Below are 12,003 nucleotides of genomic sequence, written 5' to 3'. Positions count from 1 at the left end.
AACTAGCGCAGATATTCAGGTGTCAGTACTCAGCTAAATATTAGCTAGACATAGGCTTGTCAGTATTTTGTCCATTATTTACCAGAGTGCAGAGAAGTTAGGCCAAAACAGGTAGAGATATTAAGAGGCTTCTCAAGTTTTCACCTAAATAGGTTGTCTTTATATTTTGCTAAAGTCTATTTTAACTAACATTGACTGGCTAAACGTTTTTCATATATGGCGTGTACAGATGTGACTCTTCTGAATGTGACAGTCTTAGGTGTTACAGAGCTTGCTAGATAAATGGCTGGTAGCAACTGCGAACTGATATAACTCCGTGTATTTTTTTTTGCCAGTTCAAGTTTTTTTTTGAGTTTAAGCAATGTAAATAGTTGAAAAGTTTATTATATATAGTATTATATATATAATAAACTACAAAGATGTCCAACAAAAATGCTATATTTCATGATGCTGAAAATGAAACTGATAATAAACTTTTAACAAGTATAATAGCTTTAACTTGTAAACTTCAACTCGTAATTACTTTTAACAAGTGAAATTTAGTAGTTGAATTCATCAGAAGAGAAGCAACCACATCAGATCGGGTTCATAGCTGCCCAATTCTTGCCACTTTTCAAAGCGATTCGTAATGGAACGCGTAACTGCAGGCCAGCATACCAGGCTCCACCATCCGTTTCCATACACCTTATGAAGATCGCTGCATGATTGAAAATAATCCAACTTACGTAAAAAAAATTTGCCAAACAATATTAAAATTTAAAAAAAACCTAGGTAAAAATGAGCAAAAAAGGTCAATGCGGATGAACAGATATAGACTACAAGTGAAAGACAAACTTTGAAGCGAACTTGACAGATATGACTAGATGGATGTTATTTGTAACCTACCTGAGCTATATCATACAAAGATGATATGAATGATGCAACCAATTGATTATATCATCTCATTAAAACAAAATTATACATGTACCTAGCAAAGTCCTGGGTCACTAAAACTATCTATAAGCATAGTCTATTGGGGTACAAATTGAGAGTTGGCAGCACGAGCTTAGAGACTCAAATAGTAACATACTGGCAGCACTTTATTTCCGTCGGAAATATTAAGTAGCTGCGTGACATCAAAGAAACAATCTCTTTATTCCCATAAATAAATGATTCTAATTTATTATCAATAACGCTATATTTGCATCAATGGAACAGAATAAAAGCATTAGCAGATTGAGCCAATTGCAGTGGGTGGCTGCATCATTGCTGTCACAACCATGCATGCGACATATTGACACCCGCTGCAGGTGGGATGCGTAAAGTTCAGTGAGCACAGCTCAGTGACGTGACAGTTAAGTGGCTAAATGCGAAGCTCAACATACCTTTGGCCATCTCGACGTGAGTATCCATCACCTCATACAGCAACTCGTCATGTATTTGAATCAAAAGGCTGCATAGACAAAGCAAACAAATAATCACTGCTTAAAAGAAGCCAGTCTACCAAACAAGCATCAAATCATCATCAAAAAAGACCTGTCAAGTACTGACATATACGGACAAATCTAGAAGGCATAAAAAATTGAAAAGTTTCTGGTCATACAAAAATTCAAACTATTTCATTAGCCAGTTTGTAAGCATGATTCAAAGATCTCAAGATTACCCATATCATGAGAAGACAAATACTGACCTGGCCATGACAGAGGACCTTTGCAGTTCTCTACTAATCTCTTTCATTACCAACTTGCAGATATCACTTGCAGATCCTGAAAAACTCAAGTCAACCATCCATCTATAGCTACTTATTTGCTAGATCAAGAGACATAATTTGAGGGTAATATATAATTTAATAACTCTAGTTATATTTAAATATAATATAGCAAATGCAAGAGCAGACTTTGCAAAAGGGAATATTAGGCTTTTAAGCATTTGTGGAGGATCACCTTGAATCGTGAAGTTGACAGCCTGTCGCTCAGCATGTGTTCGATCCTTAAAATTCTTACTAATAATGTTGCCTAACATCCTTCTTCTTCCCAGAATGCTTTCAGCATATCCTACAAATAGTGATGACAGAAGGTTATTAATGTGCTAAACAGTAAACAAGAATAGAACAGTAGGTTGCAGCCAAGAAGACTTTCAGTAGCTGATGGAGGATGATATTCATTGCCCTATGGCTCTTAGAAATGTCATAGAAAGTAAATACTACCTACAAAAGATATATATATATATGTGTGAAGAAAAAATATCTCTGAACACAAAAGCTGCTAGTGTGTCAATGAACTTATTGATTTGAAAAAATAAGACAAACTAGTTCCGGCTGCTCTAGAAGGTGATAGAAATTGTTCGATACTCCCACACAGATTAATTACTTTTAGAGAACTGTTTTGTTCCACAAATTACACCCTAGTAACCAGCATTGTTAAGCTAGTTTCCCCCTGATACAAAAACTGATAAGGGCAAGCCAACATCTAGTTAAAAAATAAACAGACAATTGGACACCACTGCTGTAGTTGGAGATAAAATCATAAATAAATGTTTATAAGCCATTTAATGTTTATAAGCCCTTAAGGCAGAATGTGAGTGGGATATTCACAGAATACAGGGTGTCGCCACTTGGCAATGCCCTCCAATTTACTGTTGCCAAATAAAATTTGTCAAAAATGCACACGATATAATTTTCATATAAAAAAGTACCAAGCAAGCACAAAGCATCTTAAACTAATATTTTACTAATGTTATTTTGAGTATCTTATTGGTGGTTATTAACAGCAAGCTATAATAAATAGAATGTAATACAGGAAGAATCTGCTAAAATTTAATAAAAACACGCAGTTTAAAAACTATTATGTTGCAATGATTATCAAAAACAGCTTTTTTAAAGGTAGATTGTGAAATTGATGACAATTTGCTATGCACACAGCCATTGATGAAATGGGTGAGCAGGTTAGCCCCTTATTGTCAAGTGTCAGTTCCTATCAACGAATCTGAATCAGCCAGTCAGACTGCTCGTAATTACACGTTAAAGATTCTGTAAGCTTATCTGATCTAAATAAAAAAGACCTTCCTAGTGTCAGCCGACGTTTGCATTAACTGCAGTACAATGACCAGTTATGGCGCACAACGCTAATAAGCATGACCTTTGACGCATGGCTAAAAAGGCAGTAGCAAAACCACAATGCTATTTAGACAGAGCATCTGGTTTTTGATTCTTGAAGATACACTTTAAAATGAAATTTTTCAAATAGATTTCTTAGTAAAAAAAGTCGATATTCTCCCGAGAATCATTTATAATAATCTTCACCAGTCTATTTAAAACATTGATGGTACTCAGATTGCACTCACAGAACTCCACCGGATGGATGGAGTAAATGCCTGCAGCATTAGCCGATGATGAATGGTTTGAGTGGCCACAAGCAAAGCCATAGGGTATTAGTATGACAAAACAGTTACATGCAGAGCATTGGAGCAAAACCTATCATCATTCTACATACGTGCATGCGCCAGTGTCTTCCGGTTATGGTGAATAGATCGACTGATATAGCATATCCGAAGAGTATGAATAGACGAGAAATATTTAAATGCTAGAACTATCTTAAAATATTGAAATCTTTTTAGCCTCTTGGCAGAGGCTGGAGAAACTAGAGGGGCAAATAGAAGGCAGCCATTGAAGCTAAAAAGACTGAGACCTGAGTTCTAATACTATTGTCTAGTGGTGACAGAATTCTGAGTGAACCTAGCCCTGAGTAGGTCAAAGAATTACTGGACATATATGTTGATCGGTCAACTGTATAAGCAGGTCACATAATAAGATTTTGAACCGTGTTTGCAGTATACATCAAACCTTTCTCTCTGCAGCTGGCCACCACCTTATTCGTGAACTCCTGCACACGAGGAAAATCCCGTAGAAAACGGGATGTGATACTCTGAGCTTCCATGGGTGTGATGTTGAGGTGCTGTGAGAGCTTGTATTTACCTGAATATTTATGTATAACCAGTCAACGCCAAAACAGATTTGTGGCAGTAAATTTATGTCACAAAGAGGCTAAAACATGACTAATCACAATTCAATCAGAAGTGCCATAAGAATGCTTGAATGGTGTTCGTACTCCTATTCAAAAATCACTATCAATAGTGTGTTTTGCTCCACTTACCAACACCATACATAACAGAGTAAATTATCTTCTTTGTTTTTTCTCGCTCAGCATGCGTGACAGAATTCGCATTCTTGTTCATCCTATGCGATAGAGAATATAACAATAATTATTTGTTCAGTGGCATAATTGTAGGCTTGAAAGAAGCAAGCTGATTATAATGCATAACTAACGGCAACAACAATGGTATAAATGTAAACACAATATTATTTGAACTGTCTAAGTGAAAGGTTTCTCTCAAAAGCAGCTGTCTAGAATAGCCATGATGGCCTCTTGAACAACTCAATTCTTAGCAATAGGAAATCATGTTACATTAGTTGCCGAAAGAGTAGTTCTATGACTTTGTTGAGACATATCTCACGAATAATGTGAAAGGTTTACAGCCATTTGTACAGCCAATATCCATATCTTAGTTAATATAGTTGCAATACAATATTATGAATGATTATGGAAACTGTAGGCAGGCGTATATACCCATGTGAGCAATATTAATATTAGATTCAAACAAGAGTCAAATAGATTTCTGGAATTGATGCAACATATGACCAGCCTAACCACCTTAACTCTAGCTTGAAAGCAGGCAGAAGCCATCTCTCAGACAGTTATTAATCTGAAGACAAATTCTGGGCTTCAATTGATACATTCACAACTATTTTACAAGTTACACATATTACATAGATAAAAATACATTCATAACAAAGGTATGACTAAATACTGTATAGAAAAGTAAAAAGAAATCAAGATTCATTAGCTGCTCTACAAAACTGTTTGTCTGTAGGCTGGCAGTTCTTAGTAAATAACATCAAGAATTCAAAACAAAATTGAATTGGATGAGGTTATATTTAATTTGTTTGTTGTTACCAAGTAAAACTAAACATACTCCTCAGAATTATAGGACTATGAAGTTACAATTATCTTTTGATTAATCAATTTAAGAAAACTCACAAAAAAAATTTTTATGATAATGGAAAGATGTTTGTTTCAGTCATAAGACACATCGAGTCATCAAAAATACTTTCTCCAGCTTATTATCATATCTGTGAAGTGGTCCTGGCATAAGCACCTTTTTACTTCAACGGGTATATGCAGAGGAGCGTGTAAGATCAAATCCTTACCGTGACTTAACCAATAACCTGCGGTGAGACCCTTAACCTCTAGCCTGCTTATTGGGGCCAGGTGCTCTAATAATGACGAATCAATAAATTCCTGTGACAGCATCAAAAGTAAAGTTATATTAAATAGTCTATTAATCCTACATGAAAACCGGACAACAGATTATTTCATGTAAGAGAGACAATTGACTGTTGTTTTAAGCATGGAGGGAAAACAACTTATGTATCAAACTTACCAGATAGAGGACAGGTTACAGAAAATATCCTGACAATCATCCTTTAAGAGATTGGCCAGTTTTTTGTCACTCGTAATATGTGCAAACACTCTGAGTTCCAACTGTCTAAAGTCTAGATCAACAGAAAATTAACCTTAGTGCAGACTCACAGTAGGACATGGACTTTTGTGGCCATTTTGCTTATGTTTGCTGAAAGCAAGTCGGACATGAGATATCAGAGTTTCACTGATCAATACACAGCTAGCCTCCGGCCATGATTGTACTAATAGAAGAGCTAAACATTTCTGTAGTATGAAAAGAGCAGCTTTCTTACTAGAAAGAAAAGGATTAATAGCTTCCAATAATACAGCTATTAGTTTGTATACTCAGCTATAGCATTAACAGGTGCAATTAACCTAACAGTCAAAGACCCTCAGGTACAAAGCCAACATTTGTTGAATGTAGACAACTGCAGGTACAAACTGACTTTCGGTGCAAACAATCCTTAAACTATAGGCCCACAGTGCCTGTCCATGCCAATAAAATGTAGCATAAAGCAAGATAGATTAACCACGACATGGCTATAACAAGATAGTTCCTAAAAACTGAATTTCTCTGTGAAAAAAAATCAAAGTGCAATTTAAGAAATGCTAATCTCAAAGAATTACTTGAGAGCACATTTACCTACAGAGATGAATGTATGTCCCTCCCGTGGTTTGTATATGCTTCTTGGGCAAACTAACACACCAGTGCCTGTCTCTACAAATATCATCAATTGGCAAGTATTTGCATATATGAAATATAACACGGTAGAATAGGAGCTGCGAATATCTTCTTGCATTCAAACTGCAAAAATGAAAATTCAAACCATCCAAGAACGTTAAGGAGGTCTTTGGCACCGCTTGAATGTTAGGTTTCGTCGACTGAATGCGACCAGTGGATACTGAAGTCTGGAGCCATTGGGTTCGTAAAACTCCTTCTGTGATGTAGCCTCTTAAAGCCGTAATGTACGTGCTCTGTGTCTTGTAAACCTATATAAACAGTAAATTACTTACGTTGTCCAGTATGCTACAAGCCTTTGTAACTAATAGCATCTCTGTACCCCATACACCCAACAGATGTACAACACATCACTGCGCATACCCCACTCTATGTGTATCAAAATGCACTACATCTGTCAAATGTATTCAAATACTGCATCACAAACATCACAGATGTATTCTACTGTATCAGCACACTAAATCTAATATACCATTTACACTAATCATACTGCAGAGTTGCAGCACAACCGTAAAGTTTGCTGCAATTATAATAAGGATAGTTCAAAAAACTATTTAAGGTGCTGCTAGCGAAGTCTATTTTTAAAACAATGAGCTCGTGGGATCGTAAGCCTTGCTTCAAAATTGATAGCTAGTTGTTTTCAACTTGGCAGTAATCCAAATATATCTTACCCGTAAAATTAACTCGACAATTTTATGATATTTCATTGAACTATGCTAGCTTGCTTTGTAATGTGTAGCAAGTTCTGTATAAGCCTCACACTAGTGTAACCATGCGTTTACTCAGAGGATGCTGCAGCTCTATGAAACAGTAGCAATATTTTATGCGAATTAAGAAAAGATAGCTTTTTTTTTTTAAACTTTTATGTTCATCAACCAACTTCAAGCCCATCTTTTGTGACCATTTTGCTGGAGATATACCACAACAACCTGTATCTTTTTTACCAAATATAGTTACGTATAATAAAAGATAAATGTAATTTCATAGAACACCATTTTGTTAATACAAACACTTGACACTACATGTTAAGTACAATCTCAAACTGCATTCTAAATGTATCATAAGCCAATCATCCCTTATTTATTCATATCACATAGTCTCTTGTAAAGCCATTGCTGTGCCTGGTTTGTGCTTTGTAGTGTGACAAGCAATGGTTTGGGCTGGTTATGCAACGATTGCGCTGGGGTGCATTTGTCTATGGCTTTGTTTGTGGAGAGAGTTTGTAGGACAGAATTTTCTGACCATCTGTTTTTACTTCATTGTGTGAAGCCTGAAACCTTTCAAATATTTTTTACTTCAACAGCTGGTTAGTGACATCAAGTTAAGCTAGGCAAAGGTATTTGCCACTAGAACTCTAGACATAATTTTACCAAACATTTCCATTAATCAATTTGTGACACGTGTAACAATTAGGCTAAGCGATAATTAATATTCTCTGTAATTCATTTTGCCATGACATGTGATTGATATTTTGCATGTTTTAATACTTTGTTTTATATTATTTTTGCCTTATTATTTTTTCCTTACTGAGTTTTTACAAGACAACGGGAAAGGACACAAATTTATCTCAGCAAAATTCTTTGTTGAAACCTCCCCACCACCTGCATCGTGGCCAATCACACTACAAAGGTGATCAATATCTTAATATAAATTATTCTATAGTATGGAAATAGAAACACAAAAAATGCATGACTTATATTCAACTGAACTGCTACAATAGGCTCTAAAAAATAAGAGAGATAGAGAAACCAGAAGCACCTGTCGATAGTCGAGGATAATCTTAGGAAAAGGGTGGTGACACACAAGCTGGTTCAGCACACCTTCTCCCGTAGAGGTCTGCTGATTCTTTGCGGTTTTGTACAGAGTGGACTTGGGAAGATGCTTGTCCAACTTGAGACGCTCGTATAGTACCTGATGTAATAAATGTTTTAGCTTTTCTTGCCTCGCCAAAGTGTATGATGTCCAAAAATTTATTTACCCAAGCATAAAAACATAGAAAAGACAATTAGGCCTACACAGATATTTAATAAAAATTCAAATACAAAGAGCTATTAACATGTGATTGTAATAATGGAATCCTTCGAGTTGAACATCGTCTACCACTAACATAGTGATTTACATTAGAAACATTCAATCATGGAAACCTACCTATTAGTTTGAATATTGGCAATGATTTGAAGTGCTAGTGATCTCTTGACCATTAATGTTAATATGAGACTGACAATGTTAATTTGACGGTACGGATCTATTTGATTCAAATTTTACAGTGAACCTCCTCATCACATTCACCAGAAAATTAACAGGATACGATTAAATTATCCAGTAATGATCAGAAGACAACACTGAATTGAGAGCATAATCAGCAGAAACACCTGGCTAATATTTTATATGTAAATAACTGATCTTACGCAAGGTTCATACCTCAATCTGCACGTATACATATTTATCAATGTTTGTGTGATCGTGAGTTTTTTATTTTTTTTAATCTCCCTTGTAAAACTAACTGTGATAGCAACACACACCTCCCTTGTAAAACTAACTGTGATAGCAACACACATCTCCCTTATAAAACTAGATGTGATAGCAACACACACTTCCCTTGTAAAACTAACTGTGATAGCAACACACACGTCCCTTGTAAAACTAACTGTGATAGCAACACACACTTCCCTTGTAAAACTAACTGTGATAGCAACACACATCTCCCTTGTAAAACTAACTGTGATAGCAACAGACATTTCCCTTGTAAAACTAGCTGTGATAGCAACACACACCTCCCTTGTAAAACTAAATGTGATAACAATATAAATCTTCCTTGTAAAACTAGCTGTGATAGCAACACACATCTTCCTTGTAAAACTTGGAATTCACATTATAAGAACAGTAAAATGCATTAAAATTACCTAATCCGTTCCAAGATCTTTTCAAACTCACCCCTTTAGCCATGCAAAAAGGCAAAACTTGAATAGACTCTTTTAATTTGCGAGCTGTACCATAACTGCAGTATTATTGGTTTGTATCAACAACTTTTCTCCTTTTTATGATCAATCTCACTGGTCTTATAGACCATGATTGCGGTAATTTTACAACAAGTTGATGGGGACTGCACATTTTAGACGTTCATTTACAATGATTTCCTTATTTTTTCCAAACAGGTAAGTCTATTCTGCAAAATAAAACTAATAACAAAAATTTTAGACGCCTACAATAAACAAGAAAATCTTTTTACTAAAAAACCAGTTCTATTTGCTCGTCATCTATTTGTATTCAGGGATCAAGATTAAGATAAAAGATAACTTTCGACGATACTCCAACTCGAGACATTCAGATTGGTAGACATCGGTGTAACACTTGCACCAATCGATCCCCTTTGTATTTATCAACAATTACGCAGCTATCCTATTCTCCTTTTTGTCGACACATTTAACAATCTGTTACGACAAACTAGAATGTCGCGAAAGTTATATAAGTTATATATAACGCTAGACACACGGCGTCTTTTCTTCCGCAAGTTCGGTGAGATAAACTAACATTCAAATTGACTTTGAAAACTCTCCCAACTTGACACTTTACGTTATATGGAATTTTTAGTAGGGAGCAAAAACTTCACATAAAGTTTTTATATTATCTAGACTTTACGTTATAGGAGTGTTTACTGCACTATGATTATCTCGGTTGTTGCTAGCGATTAAAAATTCACTATTTGTACATGGAGAACGCCTGGCACTTAGTTCAAAAATATTTATAAATGCATATCAAGCAATACTTCAAAATACATGCAGCAAAAAGTTTCCACTAATTTTCAAAACTCTGTTAATGTTTGATTAAAAGGCATTCCGTGCTGTGCGCATTCTAATGTGTAAGCTGTGTAGTTACAATAAAAGGAATGCTTTTGTGGAACTTAAATTTGTTTAACTTGTTTGAAACAAAAAACTTATTAAAGCTAATTAAAATCTTTGTTCATTAGCGCAAGTGGTACAAGGGGTAAAAACAAGGATAAATTGTATATACTAAAGAAATTTATAACTTTGAAATATGAAATTCTGAACTACTAAAATGGGCTTAAACTAACAGCTTTATAAAGCTTAGACGAAATATTTAAACTTGAAGATCTGGATCGAGTGCCCTCACATTCAGTGCAAGCACTACTCTGACCTGTCGTAACTGTACTGTGCTATTTAGTAAAACTGGACTTCCCAGGCAAGCGCCAGCCTTCTCTTCTAGTAACTTTATTTCTCTCTAAAACGATGTGGTAACTTATGAGATTAACACCTGACTGATTTGTCAACCCTTAATAAGTTTATACGTAGACTCATTTGTGGAAATAAGGAATATATTATTGAAGAACAGGCAACAATAGAGCATAAGTTGGTCTGTCAATATCACGACTAGCAATCACATAATGCCAATTTAACATGCCGCAGTACACCAGTTACTTCTCACATTGCAATAACAAAATTAAGCAAAGACGGAAATAGGGATAAAAAGCATTGTTGACACCAGAAAGAAGGGCAACTGATGTTATTGCATGATTATGAATGACTGAAACAATCAGCAAACTAGAGAAAATATGTTACATGAGCGCACGAGGCTGTTCCTGGGCCAACATCAACAACTCCTAAGAATGGACTGAATGTTTATCAAGCAACTGTTTTCCTAGAGTAAGCGAGTAAAGGCTTGCCAAACAGATTTTCCAATAAGGTCAAATCTTAAAGTAATCACAATTTACTTGATGTCTCATTGCATCCACAACTCACAATTGAAGCTACATGTAGGTGATGACACGGTATAAAATTTTTAATATATATGTACTATTGGCAGTAAACATATTAGAACAAAAAGTAAATTATAGCATCCGACTTCCAACCTCGAAAGAGTATTGCTGCTATGCCTTACAGTAATTAATACAGTCAAAGAGAGTGCCTTGCTATAAGCTGAATTCTGCTTATTTCATACAGAAATTAAAATTTTGAACCTTAAAGCCAATTATGGTTGGATACTTGATAGAGTTACTAGTGAAAACTTACAGACATGATCTGCTCAACTCTATTAAGCTCATCTATATCGACAGCAATTCCACGACACTCCATGACAACCAATATAGGCACTATTGAAAGTTCCAGCTCATACACTCTTTCCATACCTTGCTTGTTCAATTCTCCAAACAGCTTCTTGGAGTTGTCATGAATGGTCCTAGCTGCTTCAATCTTTGACAAGTTCTACACACATATATTCTATTCACTGGTAAATCTAGTAACTATAACTTCAAATAACTCTTGCTTACTGACCACTTTTTAATCTAAAATGTGTGTATATTTGGACCATAACATTTAATATGCTGATGTTTCAACAGATTCCCAAGTAAAAGAAAGAAGTTAAACTGCTCCCCCCCCCTCCCCTCCCCCGACCTCTGCTCAAATGTATGTAAGTTCTTGTCTTCTAAGGAAAGAGCAAGTATATTTCGCAACGAAAAGCGGAATTGCAAGGATGCTAATCAAAAGGCCTCGACCAACCTTCAGCTTGGGATACATCTCCTCCTTGCAAAAGCTATCAGATTTCAATAACCAGCTAGCTAAGCAGACATCATTGAATTTTAGATATGGTAAATCTACAAAAGAAAACACACTTATGGTAAGTGTTGTAGTGAAAAATATTGCCGAATGCTGTTCAACAAAATGTTTTATTTACATGGTGAAAATTGTTTGATGTAACAAAAAGTAAAAATATGCATGTATATGTCACAATTACATGGCCTTCATATAAAAT

At 35.4% G+C, this 12,003-nt stretch overlaps 1 protein-coding gene across 1 annotated transcript; it reads right to left on the bottom strand.

Annotated features, from left to right (window-relative positions):
* Nucleotides 1–364: 364 nt before the first annotated feature.
* Nucleotides 365–11,343, bottom strand: LOC137389828 (DNA polymerase nu-like). Its single transcript, XM_068075955.1, has 12 exons — nucleotides 11,265–11,343; nucleotides 10,393–10,476; nucleotides 7,996–8,148; nucleotides 6,326–6,488; nucleotides 6,142–6,216; nucleotides 5,479–5,590; nucleotides 4,131–4,213; nucleotides 3,821–3,952; nucleotides 1,923–2,033; nucleotides 1,670–1,745; nucleotides 1,365–1,432; nucleotides 365–697 (listed from the first exon to the last, which is right to left on the bottom strand). The coding sequence occupies exons 1-12, from the start codon at nucleotides 11,325–11,327 to the stop codon at nucleotides 576–578; spliced, it is 1,242 nt and encodes a 413-aa protein (XP_067932056.1). The 5' UTR covers nucleotides 11,328–11,343; the 3' UTR covers nucleotides 365–575.
* Nucleotides 11,344–12,003: the final 660 nt, after the last annotated feature.

This window comes from Watersipora subatra, chromosome 3, assembly GCF_963576615.1.
Source record: "Watersipora subatra chromosome 3, tzWatSuba1.1, whole genome shotgun sequence".
Lineage (NCBI taxonomy): Eukaryota > Metazoa > Bryozoa > Gymnolaemata > Cheilostomatida > Watersiporidae > Watersipora > Watersipora subatra.
Note: the sequence above shows the minus strand (reverse complement) of the source record. Positions and strands in the feature narration are given on the sequence as shown.

Coding starts and splice junctions, on each gene's coding strand:
- LOC137389828 (XM_068075955.1), bottom strand. CDS start 11,327: ATGGAGTGTCGTGGAATTGCTGTCGATATAGATGAGCTTAATAGAGTT. Junction 6,489..7,995: donor TTATCCTCGACTATCGACAG/GTGCTTCTGGTT, acceptor CTGTTTATATAG/GTTTACAAGACACAGAGCAC. Junction 1,433..1,669: donor AGGTCCTCTGTCATGGCCAG/GTCAGTATTTGT, acceptor TTGTCTATGCAG/CCTTTTGATTCAAATACATG.